We start from the raw sequence: 23,464 nt of genomic DNA, 5'->3' as shown, positions 1-23,464 counted from the left end.
TATATCGGGACGACTAAATGGATTGAGTTGCAGCAGTCTCTCGTACTTGTTTCTGACTCGAGCTGAGATGCTGAGTGAGGTCCGACGCGGAGGATCTATTTCCTTCAGTCTCCCCTTTTCGAATTCAATAATTGTACCGTAAGTAACGCGGTGCTGCCGGTCACGGTGTCAGTGCAATTTTTAACCTCCTCTTAAAAACACAAACACTGGAGCACCTTATTATACCGGCTGAACACGTGGCAATCAATCCCTTTCACAGTTGACTGCTTGAAACATTCATATGGACGGCGTTAACAACAACAACAACAAAAAAACACCATGTGACACACGTAATCAGTCTTCAAAATGTTATCGTCCTTTGTCAAAACAACAACAAAAAAATGCTTTGTCACACACCTTGCGCTAAATGCATCAAAGAATCAAAGCGTTCTCCAAACTCTAAAGAAGGGGATGATTTGTCTCCCACGCGCTGCGTCACTCAAGACTGAAAAGTCGATACAGCGGCACTCCAAGCATCCCAAGAGGGCTGTAAATGCTTTTTCTTCCCCTTCGTTTGATGGAGATAGGTCAGGGTGCAGGGTCAAGTATGCCATTTTATGATCTCGCATCAAAAAATATTTTCCTGCTTCCTATGAACCATTTCCATCCCAACACTCACATCACTGCCACATAAAAAAAACAAAAACAAAACTACCACTCATCCTCATTCTCAGAACTACCTTCAGGCCACTCAAAGCATAAAAATAAGGAGCGACGCTAGTCTTAGTGCGATGGCATTCGGTTATTTTTTTGCAGGCGTTTGCTTCTCGAAATTGCAACTCATACAGGTTTTAGATCAGAGAATGAAATACAATTCCCATTGTATTCATTCATGGGTGGAAACTCGCACTTGACTTGTTGGCTACTACTTAACATGTGAAACGAGCGGAGAAGAATTGCTGCCAATGTTGGTGCAGACTCCACCTAAAGGACAAAAATATTTATGTATTTTGGTGCTACGCATTGTGACGCCGAAAAGGACACGTTGCAGCTGTCAGACATCCACGTGCGCACGTTTATCACTCTTTGAGCGAAAAAGAAACTTGACGGGATAACGAATCCACCGACGCTTCAAGCCCAGAAAGCATATGTGCCACGAAGATAAATTCAGGCGCAGGGCTGCCATCTTTACTTTGCAGTAAATGGGGCTTGGGGGGGTTACCATCAGGGCACCGCGGTTCAAGTGGACTTTTTTTTTTTGCTCGGACTAACTTAGATGGTGCGGAGTACACCTGCCAGCCACATGTGGATGGAAAACTCCATCGTCATCACGAAAGGCGAGGGTGGAGGGGGATCGTTAAGTCATTATTGATGTGCTTTCTGCTGTTTTTATCGCCACCAGACGTAGTCGCAACACGCAGACGCACACTTGGACGGCCTCCGAAGAATAACACGATTGTATGAGGCACCCAGGGCCTTCGGGCTAATAGAAAAAGTGCAGACGTTGACGAGGCTCGGGCACTTGTAAATTGGCTGGAAAACGCGCTGTAAAAATAGCGGCGGCCACGTGCTTGTTTCACAATGGACCCGCAGTCTTTTAAATCCGCGGTAATGAGACACCTCGACTTTATGAGGAACTGAAAAGGAAAGAAAATAGGCGAGACTTTGCAATTTCCCTCCTTCATCGACGAAAGCCTTTATGACGTCCCCCGATGTTGGACCCGAGACGGCCAAATACTCTGCTCACACGTACCGAGGAACTGAGATTTATGGTCTAGTCAAGCATTTATCACCTTGATAGTTATTTAATTGATTCAACAAAAAAAAAGGCCTCGAATTTGTGTCCAACAGATTCTAAGCACCCACTCACGGGCGCCATCCAAAATGATTCACTACTTTGAACGCGGATGATCAACTCCATCGCAGTCGCTACGTGCACTGTGCCGTGCGGTCCAGAACAGGAAGGCTCCCCAACATGTTGAATTCAAACAGCGCAACATCTGCGGAGGAGCCTTCATTTCACGAGCCCGCCAATGCGACAGCCGCGCCGCAAAGAGGACGCGCAACATGATCCGAGACGACGCGCGCACATCCCGCATCGCACACCGCCAACCTCACTGTGGAATCTTTTGCTTTTGTAACGCTGTTCACTTGAACAGCATCGCTGCCACTTTGCATCTTATATTCATCCTTTTTCTTGTCTGTTGAACGAGGCTATTACTAACTGTGCAGGAACGAAGGTGGTTAACGAGGGAGGATTTTCTAGAGGCCGGCCGGGCTGCGTTCGCCCCATGCAGCCGCCCCTACTCAGCGTGGCGTTTCCTCTCCATTTTTTTAAGAAGGCAATTGTTGCTTTTCCAGCTGTGGCTGACCACCTCTTATGTGCTTTCCTGCGTTTTCGTCTCCCGCTCGGGTTCCTCAATAAGCCCGCATGCATTGACAGGAGTGTGGAATACGAAGGAGTGGGGGGAGGGGGGGTGTTCAGCCAATCCTTACTTCCCGTTTCTCCAGGCATCTCTTTCTTTCCACCTGAACCCATCTTCTTTTAATCGCCTCCATTGTCTGACGACTCATTTTGTTCCCGCCCAAGCTCTTTTAAGCGCCGCTTCTCCTGACGCTTGCTTGATCTCTTCTCATCCTTTTGGCCACCTAAGTCTCCGTCATCCGTTTGACTCTTCTTCTCTCTTTCTCATTCGAATCGGCTGCGCACCAGTGATCGATCTCAAGTGACCCAAGACGACCCAGTGGCCTCTGCTTCTTTCTTTTTCCAGCAGATCAGAGTGAGTCTGCAGGCCATTTATTCAGCTACTTCACTCAGATAAGGGGAAAAGAAGAATCGACAAAAAAATAATAATAATCCTGCATAGACCCACAGTATATTTCCTTACGATGCAAATGCTTGTTTTCCAGGCCTGTTTTTTTCCCTACAATTTGAAGAAAATGATACAGAAAACGACAACTTACAAATTATTGCAAACTATAAATGTTTAAACACAGTACAGCAAATAACAAAAAAAAAAATGGATCCCCATGATTGGCTGGCAGCCGATTTTACCCCCCTCTTGACTGGGATAGTTTGCAGCTCACCCGCAATCCTAACAAGGATGAACGGAAGAGAAAATGGATGGTCAGATAATTTAAAAAGATGTTTTTTCTTTTTCTGCAAAGTATTCAACCATTATGAATCCATCTTTTGTCTTGATTTGGGTCGTGGGATTGCTTGAGCCTGTCTTCAATTGACCCACCATGCATTACAGCCATGAGGAGGCCGGAATACCTGCAAAAAAAACTCGCCAGCAAACTCCGCAGTACAAATAAAGGAAAGGGTTCCTCTAATAGGCGAGTCTCAAAGTTAAAACAAACACAAAAACCTCAGGCACATCGGAAGAGACATTTAAATATGCACTAAGTAGTGCCAATACAAATTGTAATACAAGTGACTAGGGTGGAGGTGGGGGGGGGGGGGTGCACAAAGAGGCTGTTCATCTCCAAGAGATGTATTTGGGTCAGGTCCACAGCTGCGCACACACAAAACACACATGGGCACCCTGCACAGACAAGCGTTGAGCTCCATCAGTAACCGCGCAGACAAAACCACACACACGCCTGAAGAAACATCTGTTTTGGGCCTCCAGTCGAGCCCAGATGGACCCCAGGGCATAAGTAACGACTAGAGGTCAGACGTCACAGCAAATATGCCCCATCATGCTTTGGGGCCGGTCCAGCGTTCCGGCAATCGAATGACGCACGAAGCATGTCAACAAAATCAATACCTGCCTCATTTATGAGAATATTGGCCAAAATCTAATTAGCCTTGTTTTGTTTGTATTGTTCTGGAGTGCGCGCCGTATGAATATGTATCGTGGTGGGGAGGGCTTAACTCTGGTCGTCTTTATTTTTAATTGGAGCAGCAAGAGGAGGTAAAAGCTAAACATAGAATGCGAGTGAACGCATCGCAGCTAAAAGTGGTGCTCTCCGGCTTTGATGTGGAGCCAGCAGAGGCGTCACGAAACAGCTCAGTGGTTCGCAACAGATTTAGGTTCCAATCTTAAATTAAACCCGTCCCAGCGATCTACGCTGCCTTCTGCGACACTCCCTGAACCGACTCCGGGGAAGTCGGTGGAGCTGCAAAACTATTGGTTCGATACTGTTGCATATGCGCACCAAGACCACTGCTTTTGTGCGCAATTTGATGCGTATGTCCTCGGATGACAGGACGTAAGTCACCGAAAACAAACAAACAAACAAAAAATAGCAAACTGCTCATTTGTGTTGGATTTTCCGACTTTCTTGAACCTGAAGTCTGAAGTCCTCTTCCCAAACACAGCCACCTGCTCTTTCAAGGGCTCCTTGTGAACGCCGCATGCTCGTTTGTTTGAAACTGTGGTTCAGATCATGGACGGATGAATGTGAGGTGGAACAATAATGATTGATTATGGATTGATTTATTGGTAATCTGACAGCACACTATGGTACATGGTTCCAAGGGGAAAATATATATACAAATGAATTCTTTGAGTCTCATTTGTTTGAAACTGTGAGGGGAGACAATTTTCTCACAGTGATTTGAAATTAGAGCTGAAAGGCACATGAGAATTTGCCGGCAAGTGTGTGTGTGTGCGTGCGTGCGTGTGTATATGTGTGCCTATTTGTGTGTGCACGCGTGTGCGTTTGTGTATGGGCATATGTGTGCATGTCCGTATGCTGAACACGATTTCCGTATAAATTATTTGATAGTTAATTTCAATTCTGCCACAAGGGTGCTTCAAAAGGTGACATTGTGTATGAAATAGTAAGTCGTCATCATAAACAACCCACTCCAACTCGGAATGATGAATATACGGTACGCAGTGGACTACGCATGGGCTATTCGCGAGGGATAGGGACTGAGCCGGCCCGCTAAACCCGAAATTATGCGCATAGCTGATGAAAATGTTCCCTTCCTTGGATCCACGGTGAATAACATCAGACATCCACACACTGGGGGAGAATCCTAGAGTCAATTTTCTACTTTTGACTTTAAGTACTCACGAAAGTAGTGACAATTATTTTTCAAATCTATCTCTCAATTTCCTCGCATTTAACAAATACAATTTCCCAAATCCTAATTGACCCAAAACAGGAAAAGGTGTTGACTGATTTTATGCCACACAGTGAGGAAAAGAAAGCTCATCTGACTTTGTATGCACTGTATGTAAACTTCAGGTTTCAAGTGTGGTACATAGAGTACGTACGTAGCCACACATTAATGAATTTGTCATTGTTGCCAGGTAACAAACAAACCACTCAGTCCCTGTGAGGCCACGCGACAATCCGGGTTCATTTTCTATCGACAAATAATCAAACTGACTCCTATACGTGTTTATCGGACCCGTGTGGCCCTTTTCAATCAAACCTACTTTACATTCCGCGTGCTAGCGCTTCACCCGGTGTGGCACTGTGATGATTTAGCGCGAGGCAGCAGAGTGGATTAAGTGTGCGCTTCACGCTTTCTGCTTCATGCCTCCGAAGGAGGGCACGGTGTCATCGATCACCGCGAGACACTGCGGAAACGTTCAAGTGAAACGTGATTAGTCGGAGTGCAGCGTGACACGTGGCGGGATCAGCAACAATGACACCTTCAGCCTCAGAGTTTTTCCATAGCCCAGATGTCACTCATGCTGCTTTGATAGGGCACCCCAATTGAACCCGACTCCCGAGTTTGCCGCCACTCCCTTTTCCAGCGCGCTTGCGCCTTACGGGCCTGATGATGAGAGGGCGGCATGGCTTCGTTCGTCGCGGTCATCTCCCGACCTCAAGATTGCGGGTTCCATCGTGAACCCTTGTGACCGCGTCGACGTGTCCTCCGGCAAACTACCGAATGCCCGAGTGCTGCCGCTGATGCTGCGTCATCAGTAATTGCATGACGAGGCGTTGCCGAAGGACTTGAAGGGGAGACAAGTGTGAAACAACTCAACGCCCGTTTACTCTGATGATGTCGTGTTGTTTTCGGATTTTTACCTTCCGGCCAAAGCATTTGTGTCATCTAAAAGTGTGTTGTAGTGCACTTTAAATAGGGAGTGCAATGTACCGTATCAATTCAATAATGTGTTTATTACTTGCTTGTAGTTTGCATTAGTGTACAACTGCACACATAAAGTGAAATGTAATTCAATCAATCCTTGTGAGAAAACTTTTACAGAGACACCTTGATGCAGTTTAATGTCAATATTTCACGATTGCTGCCCTCTCCCCTCCGAGAGCGTTGTTTGAAGCAGCCTATGCTGGGCAGCGCACGGAAGCAAATGCAATTATGGCCTCCCGGCAGATTCCTAATCACTCTGCCCTGATGTTAAAAGTTCTGTTTAATGGGTTTTGAATTTCAAAGACACAGCAGTAATTCACTGGCTTGCATTTTCGCGGCATGCAAATAAGCTTATTATCTGGCCGTTCTTGAATGTGGACCTCAAGATATGCTGCCGACTTTATTCTGGAAGGGCCCCCAAAGACGCCGTTTCGCAATGTACAGTATCAAGTTGTGAAAAACATGTTTATTTAGGACACCTTTGTTTTTGTTTGTTTTTTAAATGGAGAAAGCTGTTCTCAGTCGGGTGTTTGTCACTATAGCACACCTGACAGAGGGATATTTTCGGACTATTGCACTCTGTAATCAGCAAAGGTATAATAAGGCGGCAACATACTGTAAATTACTAACTTGCATAGGCTTGCAGAGTCCAACTCTGAACAGATATGCATGTGGATGTGAGGCGGCTTCACAAGTTCACTTCTAGTTCAACACAAAGGGGATTTCGAAGGAGTTTAGGTCAAGGCTCTGAGTTTTTGTTTTTTTTTCTCATGGCTTCACTCTGTACTTTGCGCACCTGGGCAAAGTCATGCCAGGGAAAAAAAAAAAAAGACTTCCCAAAAGTGTTCCCACAAAGTTGGAAGCAGAATTGTCCAGAATGTCTTGGTAAGATGAAGCATCAATTAGAGTTAAGTGTTCGAGGCCTTCTTCAGGAAAACAAGACTGGAGCATTATCCCTCATCCATCAAACATTTCAACTGGCACAATGCAATCAGTCATTAGCCTACCAGATGGAGAAACGGGATTTAGTCACTCTTCAAAGCTAATCTGTTCAGCGGCATGTAGGTGTCATAGCACAAAGTGGTTTGCAAGTGCCCTGCACGAGTTGTTCAGTTAAACGTATCTGAATAAATAGACATAATGTGAATACGTCTAAGAATTGGGCATCCTCGCATTGTTAATCCAGCCCAGAGAGTTCTGGCCCATTATGTATCTTCATAACGTAAAATCAGTTGGCTGTGCTGCTGTGCTTCCAATTTGTATCACACGACTGAAATCAAGTACAGTACAATGAAAGCGTTTATGCTCCTCTTTCTCTCTGCCCGAGTGAAGCCAGACACATAAAAAGAGTTCATCCATAGTTTGGACGATGTTATTGCCCTCGTATAGGGAAGGAGACAAAATGGCAATAAAGAATGTGGCTTTTGCGTCGAATGGTCTCCAGGCGCCCGGGTCGCGAGCAGCAGGAAGGGGCGAGACTCGACGCTCTGACATCTGTTGACGTGGTCTGGCAGAGATGAGACCACGGCGGGCGTCCGCAGGCTCCGTCTCCGACTCCGCACCCCTCTCGCCCCACGTTACCCATGGGAGACAGCTCTCTGGCGGCGGCGACTCGAGCAGAGCCGCACGCAAGCAATCTCGCTCATTAGCACTCCAACGTTGGGAGATTGCGCCAGTCTCTGTTGTTAATGGGACAATTTACGACTCAACAGACACAGGCACACAGTCCACGTGAACGCGGTCAGCTAATTAATCGGTTCCACTGGAGCTGAGACCTAATTTACTCTCCCCTCTGCCACATTTCCTCCGATAGCGCACTCCACAAGGCAGCTTCCTTATGGCTCACTTCCTATCCAAGGTTCCTTTATGTGCGCTGAAGAATATGTGATGTTGTTTCTTTGTTTTTTTTAATCCGCTGAAAAGGTGGTGGTGGTTGTTTTCGAGCCAATTGCTGAGCTGTAGATGTTGACCATCGGATGAGCTTGTTAGCTCAGATGTGTTGATTGCAGGCAGCGTGCGGGAAGATTAATGACAGAGCACTTGCGCTTGCTTGGAGTCTCCCTTGAGGTTTGACCAATGAAGTGGCTGATAAAATGGAAATATACGCGCGCACAATATAAAGCGACGTTAGATTGTCATGGCTCTCTGGATCTGTGCAGGTGGCAACCTCTCCTACTTCAGTCTATAATGGGGGCCAATTAAGTGATTCTGGGTAGATACATGCAGCGAAATGAAGAAGAATAAATCAGAAGAGTGTCGTCAACGTTGGTAGGGGGTTCTCAGGACCCAACCGTTTTTACATCCCACCATTTACTTTAATTGCTTTAATAAAGTCCCGGATATAGTTAGCTGGTTCTTGTTATATTTCTTCGAAGCGTGGCACAGGCATAAAATTGCACCCGTGTCAATTGTAATGTCTGTCCGCTGCTAAGCGGGGAAAATTTTACATTTACAGCGACACCCGAGTGAGCAGCCAGAAAAATTTGGGCCCTGCGAAAAGATGTAACGGAGGGGCCGACTCATATATCAGGTTCTAAAATGCCCGCCGGGGGCCCTCGTCATCACTACCCATCCCCATGTTATACCATCAAGGAAGTGTAATGAAAGACACCCAACCATTTATCCACAAGGAATGCCATCCATTATTCGCTCTCATATATTTCACACCCTCAGAAGCTCATGTAATTGATAATTGATGATTTTGGTCATTTAGAGTATTCCTTGCAAAAAAAAAAAAAAATAATAATAATAATAAGAGAGCTCTGAGCCTTGAAAGACTCTCGTTTTATTGAACGCAAGTCTCCTTGGCATCGAAGTAGGATTTCAGCCCTGCTTGCGTTCCGGCCTGTGGCCATGTCTTTTTCTTGCCTGCAACATTTGCTTTGCGTTTTCTGCACGCCGGGGGAGAAGGCAGGTGTGCATGTGTGGCTGGCAAATCCGTCCGAGATGTGCGCCTGCTCCCAGCTGTAGACGGTGATAGTGTAATTCTGCAGCCGGTGAGACGTTCACTTACCCGTTAGCCAAGCATGTAATTAAGCTTTAAAAATGTCACCATGCGCAGAGGTGGGCTTTATGTTCCCTTATCGCCGCAGCCCCGTGTGGGGCTGATTTAATGTTTGTTTGCTGTTGACTTTTCTAGTTAGAAAGTTCCCCACTGCAGTTCTGCTCAATAATTCGTTTCATCATCCAAGCGGTGAAAGTAGGCAAGGCGTGCTCCGCGTCATTTTGGTCAGAGTCAAGCGCCTTTTTCCATTTACAGTGGTAATATCCAAACTATCTGGCTTTTTGCTCAATCACGTTTATCTTCGCCACTTAATACTGAAGAGTCGTCAAGACCAGGCCGATTTTGTTCTAATTCTAAAGGTGCCTGTGGCCCTGCAGCGTTACTTTTATCATATCTGGGGGGGCGGTGGTTGGGCTGCAGCGTCGTCTCGGTATTGTGTTGCAACATGCTGAAATGTAATTGGAATATTTCAGGACACCCTACAGGCTGACACCTGTTTTGCTTGGATAGAGGTTACCTTGTGCCCGTAGCAGAGGCGCGATGTTGGCCGAGGGGATTGTCCTCTGGGCTTGTTGTGACAACCGGGAACGCCCCTCCCTTGGCATTGAGAAGCAGCGCGCTGACATCAGCCTGAGGGTTTGGGTCGGGAGCCACCGTCTCAGCACTCCGTCAGCGGCTGGATTTTTCACAGGTTGACGCGGTGTTGTCAGGCACGTCTCGGATAGCCGATGCAGCGGCAGCATCTTGGGTGGAGGAGGTCGATTCACACGTTTACAAGGTTTTCGATCAATGTGTCAAAATATTTTTGAAAAAGTTTGATGTTGGGTTTAGGCACTCTGAGAGCACACCGCTAACCTCTAAATTAACAAGAAGTGGGAAAGAAATTTTAAAAAGTTTGTCTTGAAAGAGCCGAGCGAGCCCCCGTCACACTTGCTGTAATGGGTTTTAGTCTGAGGTCATATTGAAGTTCCTCAAGCAGTCACCGAGGCAGGGCCACGCCATGCTTGTAATTGCTGTCTAGTGACGCGTGAGAGCCTTTCACGGTCATGTTTGTCACGTCCCCCCCCCAACACACACGCTGCTTATTGTTAAATTCTTTGCCTTATCTGGAATTGCGCACACACAGGTACGCTAACCACCACTACCTCAGCGAGAGAAAGCGAGCTCAGTAAATATAAGAGCGATTTGTGAACCACTTGAGGGTTTGGATGGGCCTCAGGGTGGGGAAATGCTAAACGAGCGAGTGGTTAGTTTGTGTGTGTGTGTGTGTGTGTGTGTGTGTTCATTGACTTGAACCTCACATTTGCAAACAGATTGGAACCAATGTGGGCATCCGACTGAAGCGGCCGACATTTGCGTTGATTCAAACGTGCTCACATAAGCTCGAATGCGCATTGTCACGAAAGCTGGAGAGTGAAATTGTGTTTGAGGGATGGAAAAAGTACATAAAAAAAAAAGACCAAGTGCTTGTCTTTGATGAGTGATTCCAAAGCCACACTGGGCACAACAGATAAGGCCTGTTTGTGAAACAAACGGGCCATCTGATCCAAGAGAGCTCTTCAATCCCACTCTTGGACAGACATTTTTTCCCGGAATTAATTTTCCCTCTGATGTTGGGGGCAGGGGGTAGAGGAGGAGGGGTCGCACAAACGTCATTTGCCGGCTAGCGACACATGAAGATAATCATCATCACTCGGTCCTCCTCGCTGCCATGTTTTGATGAGCCTGCTTGAATGAGGTGTCATCAAGTACAGCACAAGCAGGACATGAGCGCCGAAAGAGGGGTTGGGATGTTTATTTACCAAGCTGTACATACGAAGAGACATAGCACGTTGACATGAGTTGTCGTGACAACCGGTATTTTGAATTCAAAGTGCCTTTTACTTATTCCTGCTTTGGATTTTCCTGTAGATGATGCACATGAAATTGCAACGTGTGTGAAGTCGCAAGATGCGGTTGCTTTATAGATGGTGGTGTCACGGGCCCCTTTGTTTGCCCGGCCAAGCAATGAGTCAGATGGCAGCAAAAACAATGGCAGACTACCGGACTATATTCTTAACGCTGGAAATGAAAGGTCTCCTGACATCTGCGGTGTTTAATTGCAGTGGCACTCCTGACAAGAAGTTGGAATTCCCTTCGGAAATTGCGTGTGAATGCAGGAAATGTCGGTGTCCGCAGTAGCGGCTTGTTTGGGTTGTTTGCTGCATTTATTGGAAAGGTTCTGACTCCACCAAGAGTCACTTTCGAAACGGTCATGGTTTTTGATCAGAGCAGACGGCAGATAACAGCAAACTACAAGCGGCAAAATCCCTCCGTACAAACAGACATCAACAAACACGCTGCCAAAGAAATGCGCAGACAGAAGATGCGCATGCAAACTCAAACTCCTCACTGGCCTCTTTGTGCTTTGCGGCCTTAAACAAAGTCTGGGTGGATTTTTACTAGTGTGTGTCGTGTCTGGGTGCAGGGCATCAATCGCCATTGAGGTGCGACCTCGGCCTCGCACTCCCGTGTGTGTGTGTGTGTGTGTGTGTTTGGACATTTGAGATGTTTGTTTGCGCGCCGGCGGTCCCGTGTGTTGGTCATGAATACAAAGCCGACATTTATGCAGGAGGCTCTTGATGATATATCGTGTCATCCATATCCACCAAGTCAATAGCGGTGTTAATATGATCCTCATTACTGCGGGAAGAATTCAATTGATTGGTTCGCCGACGCCTCGTTTTTTTGCTTTGAGCAGCCGGAGGTGCCGTGAAGCAACCCGTACATCATGCGGGTTTCGCATTGCATGATTTTTGTTGTGCCTCTTGCGCAGAGTGGAATAAAGTTACCAATCGTGTCTCCATCACGCGGGGTTTTGCATTTTTGCTCCTCGGCTTGCTCGGAGGAAAACATCCTCGATTGTGTAACCGCTGCGCTTTCCTCCGAAAGGAACTGCACTAAAGGGAGATGAACAACCCGGCGCAATTAAATTTGAGCGAGCTAAACATTTAAGTCAAGAAGAGCTTGCCGCGATATTAGTCTGGGGGTGCATTAACTGCTAATGTTTGCATGGAGCTGCTGTGTTGCGCTGGCCGCTTTGTTTGGTTTCACGATGCACGTTTGCGAGCGCAGCCAAATCGACTTCTGCGCTTGCAGGATTACATATCGCGACCGACGCTGATCCTGAAGCATTTTTAAAAAGAGAACATCGCGTACAGCAACCTCCACAGTCGCGTGCCCTTCGCTGCTGTCGGGTGATCCATCGCAGCGTCCCTGGAGTTGTTCCCGCGTGCACGTCTTCCGTATTTGTCAGGTTGTGAAACAAAGTCCGAGTGGAGCTGTGATGGGAGGCGAGCAGGGAGAGCTTGGAGGTCTTGTAGATGATTTGAGACTTTAGACAGCCTAAAAGTGTAAAAAGCTCCCCGTGTTCTCCTCCAGGGCCAGTCGTGGCTCACGACAAAATGGGCTCCGCCGGAGATGACTTTAGGAGGATGTACGATGAAAGCCGCAGGAGTTCAGTCTGGAAGAACTTGACCGGGGACTTTTCCCCTCTGTCCTTTCCCGCGCACCCGTATTGTCGACATCTAGCGGCCCATTCGCAGACACAAATAATCTCGACATAAACACGCAGCCTGTCTGTTGGCTCTTTCGATGACCTAATCAAATGTCACCACGTCTCATAACGTCAAGATCGTCTGCCGCGCATATCGCCAACGCATTTCTGTTCACTCATTTACCGATGTACAAACTAAATGGAAATGTCTGTCTGTCAACCTAAATATCTGGCTGTGCATTCATATGCAGTAAAGCGCACGCGCCTCGACCATCTGCAAAAGCTTCGGGGCAAAATTCACAAAAAGGTTCTTCAACCACGTTTCCCACCTCAATCCAAATGTTCACGACGCTGCTCGCATGTTTGACGTCATGAGACCAAGATGACGCTTCCCGATCGATCAGCAGTACTTCACCCATGAGAAACGATGCAAATGTACACGGTGAAGCAAAACAAGTCGACGGAGGTTTCGGGACGGGGGCGGCAACGGCTTAAGCGACACAGCTGTGTCAACTGAGACATTCCAGTTCACTCGTCCCGTTTCGCCTCAGCATGCGGAGGGCGAGTGCGAGTGGCTCACTGGCACACCGGCAGAGTGCCGCGGCCACGTTAACGGCAGCATTTAACACCGCGCAACGGAGATCCCTCCACTCTCAAAACGTTCACACTTGAAAGACTGGATGGAGCCACCTTAGCCGCCTCTCTCACGAAAGTGTCTTGCTCCCTTGCCTGTGCGGAAGTTGTCTTTTTGTCGTGGAAAAGGAAGTTAAAGACTACCGAGGAAACCAGCCGAATGTGACTGTTGAGATGAAAGGGAAAAAGCGAGAGAAAGCTTACTTTCCCCTGAGCAGATGACAGGTGCTTAAACATTTCTCTCTCGGTAATGAAAAAGCACGTGGCGACACCCTGCTGTGGCTTTTGCTCCGGACCTTAATTCCGTCACCCCCAAGGTCAAGATGTGAGTTGATTCATTTCAAAGGCAGGGTGAAGTTGGCGTTCAAGGAAAAAAATCAAATCAACACAGGGAAGCCGAAGCAAAGACGCTTTAGCCTTGAATTGAATTGATTTCAGACCTCGGAGAGGAGAAGAGTTCGACTTCTTCTTCTTGCCATTCGACGATAGTTTACTGCCTTTGTGGAACCAACACTTCTTGGATCAAGCTTTTGCTTATTGGAAAAGTTGCAGTTGCACACCTCCGGTTCTTTCATGGACCAAGGAATTTTGTGTTCTTGCTTCACAAAGCACTGTCCCCACCCACTCCGCCACTGAGCGGACTTCACCAGAAAAGCCAGTTTGCCTTGCACTGAAATAACAAAAAAGCACCACAAGTTTGGCAACACAACGCATTAGTTGAAGCCGCCCCCTTGATTGCTTTGCACAACCCGTTCCGTTTCTTCCCCTGCCATATGGCCGCGTGAAATAAAGACTCCTCTCCGGGAGGCGCATTCTTGTATTCCGCGCTTCTTGAATCAATCTTGGTAATGGCATCACATAAATGATTAAAGTGCAATGATGTGGACGGTCTAGACTGCTCATCAGTTTGCTCCTGCAAAGAAAGAGATCGTTCACAATTGAGCGGCAATCGTGCCGACCGCTTTGTTGTTCGAAGGCTTAATGATGCAAGAATGGCTCGAATGTCATCATGACGTGCGACAATCGAGGGGCGAGAAAACCTGTCGGACTGTTCGGCTTTATATTAGCCTTCGCCGTCCACGGCATTTGGCACATCGACTGGCAGAAATGCATCGAAAATCTGCCGCTTACGCCTCATGGCCGTGCTTAGATTTGATTGAAAGTAGCAGGTCAAGTGTGGTCGCAGGTATTGTGATTCCATGGGGTTCTTTCTACCATGTTTCATACGCAAATAAATCCCCGTCATTCTGCCCCCAGTGCAAAGTCCAACCTCAATGACGAAGGATTCAATGAACGCCTGCTTATAAGGAAAGAGACGAAATGAAAGAAACAAACATGCATGCACACATTATCAGCTAAGTGTGTCAGAGATAAGACCGCCACATGCACTTGAACTTCTTGGAAGACACTCGCACACGTGCTGCTTGACGTGATGCAAACAGTGGGTGATCTATAAGCGTCGGGGCTCACTCAAGACTGTTTGGTGACAAAATCTCGACCACTCTTTGTCGCTACTTTTGCTCTCCCATCTTTTTTTTTTTTTTTTTTTTTTTGTCCAAGGATATATCTGTGCTGCTTTTTATCTCCCAAACGGAATCCGAGGTGATAGCCGGGATCATACGTTGCGAGCGCGGAGGAAGCTTTCCAGCAGTCTGATTTGATTAAATGTGAGAGGAAGCTTCTTTCTAACCCAAATACGTCTTCTTCTTTTTGGTCTCCAGGTGTGTCTCGCCGATGCTCTTGGCCCCCCGAGGCCTGAGGAGAAGTGAGCCGAGCCCAGGCCCCCATGGGACGCCCTGTTAGCCAGCATGCACTACTGTGCATGCTGCTGCTGCTGCTGCGGTGCGGTGGCGTGGCGGGGAGGAGAGGCCCCGTGCTGCTCCCCGAGTCGCCGTGTCACAAAACGGAGCACCCGATCATCCCCCACTCGGGTAAGAAAACACATTGAAAGCATCCCAAAGTCGGGATGCCGATACGGTTGTGGAATCGTTCACCGTTTGCCATCTGGGGCCGGATTGAGAGTGACGTCAAGGTCCCCGCCCATGATAAGTTGTGGAATCAGCTGGCGGATCTGATAAATAATGACTCAACAATGCACGCTTGTTGACTGTTTGAGCATAGTCTGACAAAAAAAAAAAGAAAAAAGCATTTTCTTTGTTCGTGAATGTCGTTGGTCATCCTGAAAAATACAAAAACGTCCAAATCTTAATCTACCATTGAAACTTTAGTATACAGTTTTATTCTGATTACTTTTTTTTTTAACACATCTCTTTCGATGACTCTGTGTTTTGGACACACAAGCGTGTGAATGTCCATCACGCTGCATCGATACCAACTTTTTATTCCCCACACCTGTCTCCCAGCAGCAAAGTGCAAACGTCTGACTCGTTTGGTTCATGTATTCCCTTTTGAATGCCACTCCAGTATCTCCTCTGACATAGGAGAGGCATTGAGGCGTCTCTGTTTATTACTTGGCTATGCAACTTTTGTAATGCGTACGTGACGCGTCCAATTTCACTGTCCTTTCGCCTTCATCTTTCATTACGACGAACAACTAAACTTGAGCAGATCCGTTACAATCAATGCGGCTCTGTCTGCACAGCACGGAGTAGCATTGAGCTGTTTTCGCTCCCGTAAGCTTCCGAGTCAGATCATCGCATTGCATTTCATCCTGGGAGAAATTGACTCGGAGGAGAGGTAACGTGTGCAGACATCTGCCTTCAAGCAAGGACGCTCCTTTGATGAGGACACAATGCGCTCCATGCGGCCACATTAATAGATAACATATTTATAAATAAGATTGATCATAAAATGGAAAGTGGACTTCTCATTAATGACATAAGTGACCACCTACCTGTTTTTGCAGTTTTTCATAATTATTTTGATAGAAAAGCTAAGTCAACAACTCACATAACAGAAATAAGACTAAGAACCCAACGCTCCACCGATGCCTTTAAGCAAGACCTAGAAAAACAAAACTGGACCGAGGTCTACTCAAACGAAGACCCAAATACAGCGTTTGAAGTATTTCAGTCTACCATAATCTCCTTATATGATAAACATTTTCCATTAACTAAGGTCTCCAAAAAGTATAAAGACCCAAGTAAGCCATGGATAACGAAAGGCATAGAAAACGCATGTAAAAAGAAAAACAATTTATATAAATTGTTTTTAAAATTGAGAACTGAAGAAGCAGAAAAAAAATATAAGACCTATAAAAATAAACTAGTAAATATTATAAGAACCAGTAAAAGAGATCATTATCATGCACTATTAGAGCAGAATAAAAGTAACACACAAGAAATAGGGAAGATACTTAACCAAGTAATCAGAAATAGTCCTAAAAAAATGGATTATCCAGAGTATTTTATCAAAGGCAAAAATACTATTTTGGAAAAAACTGCAGAAATAGCAACTGAATTTAATGAGTATTTTGTCAACATCGGCAGTAACCTAGCAAAACAAATTCCTGATCCAACAAACTTGTTTGAAATAGATAGATATGTAGAAAAAAACTCCTCCACCATGTTCCTTACTGCTGTAAAACAAGAAGAAGTATCAAATATTATAAAAACTTTTAAAAATAAAAAGTCAACTGATTGCTTTAATATTGATATGACAATAATAAAGCAGATTATAGAATATGTAGTGCGACCTTTCACGCACATATGCAACCTGTCATTCAAAGCTGGTATCTTTCCATCAAAAATGAAAATTGCTAAAGTTATTCCAATCTATAAAAGTGGAGAAAGACATCGGTTTACAAATTATAGACCAATATCACTACTACCACAATTTTCAAAAATATTAGAAAAACTATTTTCTCGCAGACTTGATAGCTTTATACAAAAGCATGCGCTGTTAAGTGAGAATCAATATGGCTTCAGGGAAAAACGGACCACCTCAATGGCAGTTATGGAGTTTGTGGAAGCAATAGCCACTAATATAGACAACAAAGAATTTACTGTTGGGGTTTTCCTAGATCTAAAAAAAGCTTTTGACACAATAGATCACAGTATATTATTGAAAAAACTAGAAAGATATGGCATTAGAGGTGTAGCTTATAAATGGATAAAAAGTTATTTAGAAAACAGATATCAGTACGTGCAACTCAACAATAAAAAAACGAATCAACTGAAAATCACTCACGGAGTTCCTCAGGGGTCAGTGCTTGGTCCAAAACTATTCATCTTATATATAAATGATATCTGCAAGGTCTCAAAACAATTTAAATGTGTCCTATTTGCTGATGATACAACTTTCTACTGTTCTGGAATAAATCTGAAACAGCTCCTGACAACCGTAGAAAACGAATTAAACTAATTAAAAAACTGGTTCGACAGAAATAAATTGTCACTTAACCTGAAAAAATCGAAGTTAATTGTTTTTGGCACAAGACCAATCAAACACCAAGCTACAATTATGGTAAACTCAATTGAGATAGAAAGAGCGTATGAAACCAAGTTTCTCGGATTAGTAATCGACTCAAAACTATGTTGGAAGCCACATATCGATAACGTAAAAAGAAAAATAGCCAAAACCGTAGGGATCCTCTACAAAACCAAGGAAGTGCTAAATAAGAGATCTTTGTACACATTATACGCTTCATTATTATTACCATATATGACCTACTGTGTGGAAATATGGGGAAATGCCTGCAAAACAAACACACTCCCTATTCTCAACCTACAAAAAAAAGCAATTCGAATTATTAATAGATCAAAATATACGGAACCCACAAATCCACTATTTATCAAATTAAATACGATGAAATTTTATGACCTGGTTGACTTTAAAATCGCCCAATTCATGTACAAAGCACACAATAACCTGCTCTGCCAAAACATTCACAAGTTTTTCGAAATTCGAGAAAGCAGCTATGATTTAAGAGGTACCAATTTATTCAAAAAACTCAAAACAAGAACAAACATCAAGGAAAGAAGTGCATCTATCAAAGGTGTTAATCTGTGGAATAATCTCGAAACGGACCTGAAAATGAGTAAATCGCTTGCTGAGTTCAAAAACAAATTCAAAAAAATAGTACAAACAACCTACATCAATCAGAGTTAAAATGATAAATTCAAAACATTAAATATAATGATAAATCAGAACTAAGTTGATAAATAGAGAAAGGTATATAAATATCCATTATGAATACAAGAGAAAATTGACACAAGAGTGTCAGAGTGTGGAAGTATATAATCCCGATACAAACCAAAAGTTGTAAAAATATCACGGTTAAGGGTAAAGTATGAGCCTTAATGGAGACTTCTATCTTCTTACTTTTTTCTTTTCTGATTGATATAAAAATGATTTATTAGATATAAACACATAACGGGGTAGGACTAGATAAGTTTTTTACTTCTTCCTACTCCCTTGAACATAATAACTGTGTTGAATGAAGATTGATTTCTTTCTTTTTACTTTTTTTTATCTACCTTATTTTCTGTCAAATTATTACTGTATACATGTTTTATGTTCAATAAACAAACAAACAAGAGCAGTTCATCAGCTCCGCTCAATTACAGTGTCGGGAATATTTGCATCACTCTGGATGAAATATGGGATGATTTGATTGACATTGCAGACATCATATTAGGCATCGGCTAATGTTTTTTGTGACATGTATTTCTTTTTTTTTCTTTTTTGTACAAAAGCCATGCCACTGACATTGAGCCATGCCACTGACATGCTGTTTCCTGAGTCACTTACAAAATGACGACATAGATCTAGTCTCTGTATCTGTATTTAATTTTTTTTTAATATGACCTTTTTTTTTTCTTGAGTATTCGAAAGTTTCAGTGAGAAACCCCCCTGTGTGGTGCATGTTAATGTTTCAAAAAGTGAAGTCACTCGGAAATGGCTCTTCTCCCATCCTTGCTGGGTCGAGAAACTCAACGTGCGGGCCGAATATGATGTACAGGGCTTGATTTATGGGCTCACAATTGAGCAAGATCCATAACGTTGGGTTGCAGAGTACAAATTTAAATCCTTCTTCAAACATGCACAAATACTGGTTTCTCAAGGGGAACAATAAATCAGCGGTCCACCAGCTGCCATTTCAACTTCTTTTTTTTTTCCCCCTCTGCATTGCATATTCCCTAAATCCTTTCACTTTCCAATGGAGCTTCGCTTCCGAGAAGCGCTATTCGCTGGGTATTCTGTCTTGTAAAACAAGCCGTGAAAGGTTTTGACCGGCACTGTTTTCCATCAGACTGACAGAAGCATTTACAAGTGGGCCCACTGTCAAGTCAATCAATGAGATAACCGCTGTTTCCTCAGCTTTCTCCTCCAACTAACGCCGATATGTCGCGACTCTCCATTTGGTCCCGCTGGACAAGGTTAGAGACGGAAATCGCAAAAGGATGTGCTTTTTTTTGAAAAGCACTCCAGATTAAGATGGTGCATGCCTCTCCAACGGGCTTCTTATAGCTTTTATTTTAGGTCTAACCAGCTCATGTTTAAGACGTTGAATCATATGGCACGTGCTTCATGTGGTCCTCCCAGAAATGTAAAACCATAAGAAGACAACTAAGCCTGTAGAATATAATTAAAGTGCTTACAAGAGTATGTGCCATCGCATAGTCCTTTGTGCCCCACGAAGATGCCAACTGATCTTTGCCTTCACTGAGTAGCGCTCGTGCTCTGGCCTGACGGTAGCGTTGGCGCAGTTCGAAGGCATCTCGCGCTTCCAAGTTGTCAAGCGTACAAAGCTTTTGCCGACCAAATTATAACCTTTGAAATGAAGGCCCTGAGTCAGAGCAAAATATGCAGACACACTTACGGGCGCGGGTGATGAGAAACCTCTCGTTAAACCTATTATGGATCTCTTGAAGTGACTTGCTAGGCGTTGTACACTGAAATGTAATCCTTGTTTGTTTGTTTTTAAAGATTGCCGGGGTGCCAAGGCTCCCCGTAGGCTGCCGTGGAGACGCTATTAAATATTCCGACGCCGAGCGCTAAAGCACAACAAGGCTGATCCCTCTGGATGGGGTTGTGATAGTGGATAGTGCCAGCGCATAGTGATTATAGGGATCGATCTGATAGTTTGGGTTCAGTCGGTTTTGTGACTCCAGATAAGACGATTAATTCCATCTTTAAGCTCTTTGCGCTGGGGCAGTATTTGGAAAGGAGCTGGCACCGATCTGTTCATCAGTTCATCTTCTGCCACCTGAATATGCATTTCGTTCTCATCGCTTTGCGTGCAGGAAAAAAAATGGGAAGAGAAGAACCGACATGAGGAGTTACACGATGGCAATGAATTCCTATTCATAGCAAGGCTTGTACGACACGAGTCTAGATAGATTTTTCTCCTTTACAAAAGGTCCACAGTTGATGAAGTCCTGTTCACGCGGCAGCAAGCTGGAGGCACCGCTGTACAACAAAGTCATAATAACAGTCAATAGCTGTAGAAAAAAAAACACTTGTTGGCCACTAGTTTAAAACAAATGGATGGAAAAAAAAACCCCTCAATGTGTCTTATTATGTGACGGGACATCTTATTCCCGTGCCTTGGTGCAAAGTATTTTGTTGTGCACAAATTGTAAAATGTCATAATTACAGTCAATAATTGTCAGCAAAACACTCCTAGGATACAAACATAAAATAATCTCGTGAAAAACGCAAAGCAGGGCGGTAAACCAGATTAGGTTGCATTTGACCTTAGAGAGTTCACTGTATTCTGCAACATTTTTTACTGTGTTGGTGAAAAAAAAAATCTGCTATGATAACACTCCGAGGTTGAAGCTGTAACTCTCTTTGTGAGATTGCGGGCTGCTTGTGGAAGGGCGTGCCCCACATAGGTCGTAGCCCGCTGATGACCGTGGTTTTGTAAACTTGGCACAACACTTGGCTGACAGAACTGCTACTGCGGTGCAAGGTTGCTTTGGGCACAAGACTGCTCTCAGTCACCCTTCAACCATTTTTTTAAAATGGTGGTTTTTCAAATGCGGGCTTCAGAAAAGACGGCTCCATGCATAACATTGACCATGTTTCTACAATAGGTGCGCTCAGTCTCAATATAGCCTCAGCTGAGGTTAGGCTTAAATGTACTCCATTCTTTGTATTTTTCGGGGAATGACGTGTCTTATTGCCGCTTAATGCCCTGAAGACCCACTAAACTATATTAATAGTCTTTTATTTAACAAGGGGTCTTCAGTGAGGGTTTGGGGGCTTTTTAAAGCATTGTAAAGCATGTTGTCAACAAGGCCGTGGCGTCCCCGAGGAGGAGACTTTATTGTTTTACAGCCACGGACTGAAGTTCAGATTTCATCTTTGCAAAAACAGGAAGACCTGGCTGTTGTCTCACATGTCCTACTTGCTGATTTGGCTGAAGCGCACTACTGTCAAATGTAAACATCTTCATGGTATGCTTGCACCTTGCTTTCGTTACATGACTGTAATTTTTTTTTTCTTTTTCAGAAACAGTATGAGCCCAAGTTGTCATGTGCTTTTCACTCTCTTATTCTGCCATCGACCACAGAGACACGTCCAGTCCTCTCGTCCCTCCCCATTAACCTTAACACACTTTTTTCACACAATTTTTACTTTTCATCATCCATCTTCCTGCGGCTTTGCGCTGGTTTATTTTGCATGCCTTACTCAGTGCCCCGGGGGCAAAGCGCTGCCACAGAAATTTGAGTGGCAGGACCTTTAGTTGTAAAATCGGCTTGTTTTTCTTGTTTCGTGTTCGAAATAAGACGAAGAAAGCTCGGTTCGCTCAAGGTCTTAAATGTCCTCCGTTTTGTGATTTGTGTCGGCCTGAGCAGGTGTTTATTTTTTCAACTTCACGTCTGAACCGTTTCCTCCCGTGGCCTTCACCGAATAGTTGCAATTCTTCTCCCGCCCATGACCACAGAGCTGTATTTAGAGTGAATTGACTCTTCATTTCTGTGAGAGCCCGCTGCCACACACTATTTGAACCGCTCCCAGAAAAAAAACATGCCCGCTTCAAAATCGGTTCCACATGTTGCCATTGTTGTCATCCTGGCTGCACCAGGCTGCAATGTCGAGCTCTGCCAGATCGGCGCGGCCTCTGATGCAGAGCGCAAATATTTATCCTTCCTGCCTTTTTGTCAGCCGCTCCGTGTCAGAGCCTGGGAATAACAAATGGGATGTGAGCGATGGGGTGTTCTATTTGGAGGAGGAGGCAGACGGAGGTTAAAGGGATAAGATGGAAACCGATGCGGGGGGGGGGGGGGGGGGGGATTGGCGTGTATGTATGTGCGTATACTTTGGTTTCATGTTGGCACTGAGCCCGGCCTCCTTTTTAGGAACTCTCACCGCAGCGATGGGGTGTCTGATCCTGCCTGCGTGTGAGTCATTGTTCCTTCATCTCATCTGCAAGCAGTACTCGGGCATGCGTCTTGCTTCCATGTCTATGACGTGATGAAATCCCATGCATTAAGTGTACGACTGGCTAAGAAAACGGAACGGCGGTGGTTTTCATGATATTTACTGGCTGGGGGGGGGGGGCATGTCTTCTTCCTTCCTTTGCTACTGAGTTAACGATTAGGTTGATTTGTTTGGCTCTGAACGGGCTCGTAAAAACCTCCCTGGGGTGGCCTTATGAAGAGCTATTTCAACCCTGCACGAGGCACATCAAGATCATAATCCCACAAATGCTCATGCCTGTTACAAAACCAAACTGGGACGGGGTGAACTCCGGTGACTGGAAGAGCCCATCGACACCGTTTATTGGCCTCATCACAAAAGGCTGTAAATCCTGAGTGCCGTTCAATCAGGACCTTTTGCCCCCGTTGCATACTTGAGCATTTACCACGTCTTTCACCCGCATGGACAAACACACGCATAAACACGCAGGCGCTCTCCCGAGGGAAGTGGAGGAGATTTATGAGGCTCGGTTGCGTTCGCCAAGTCTGTCGTCCCTCAGGTGGTGTCACAGAAACATTTGTATGCCAAGGATTTTCTTGATAGGAGGGGGAAAAAAAATCATAGCGAGGTTCACAGATTGGCACTTCTAAAAATGTGTCTCCCTCCAGAAAAAAAAAAAAAACACATGGCAGACGCTCAGACAAATGAAATGTTTCGGGTGAAATTGACTGTGGTCTTGATTTTCATGATGCTCATTGTGACAACCGAAGCCAACATCAGGAGTGCGTTTCGTTGAAAGAAAACGGGGAAATTATGGACTTATTTGGTTTCGCCGAGCTGGAGTTTGGTCCCAGTACACGAGCCGTGACGCGCAGGTGTTGTTTGGAAGCTGCCGTCCCTTCGCTCTACTTGTCTT

The 23,464-nt window shown here is 45.0% G+C and overlaps 1 protein-coding gene across 2 annotated transcripts in view; it reads left to right on the top strand.

The window, feature by feature from the left end:
- Nucleotides 1-23,464, top strand: part of sema5a (sema domain, seven thrombospondin repeats (type 1 and type 1-like), transmembrane domain (TM) and short cytoplasmic domain, (semaphorin) 5A) — a 78,214-nt gene that overhangs the window by 6,967 nt on the left and 47,783 nt on the right. For both annotated transcript variants that reach the window (XR_015099047.1, XM_086102325.1), the window contains exon 2: nt 14,937-15,146. Coding sequence is in view for 1 of the 2 variants with exons in the window: in XM_086102325.1 (XP_085958451.1) it covers nt 15,002-15,146 (145 nt within the window). In the remaining variant the exon portion in view is untranslated. The remainder of the gene's footprint in view (nt 1-14,936; nt 15,147-23,464) is intronic.

This window comes from Hippocampus guttulatus, chromosome 21 (genome assembly GCF_054856545.1).
Source record: "Hippocampus guttulatus isolate MCC_2025c chromosome 21, RoL_Hgut_1.0, whole genome shotgun sequence".
In the NCBI taxonomy this organism is placed as follows: domain Eukaryota; kingdom Metazoa; phylum Chordata; class Actinopteri; order Syngnathiformes; family Syngnathidae; genus Hippocampus; species Hippocampus guttulatus.
This window is presented reverse-complemented; position numbering and strand designations above follow the sequence as displayed.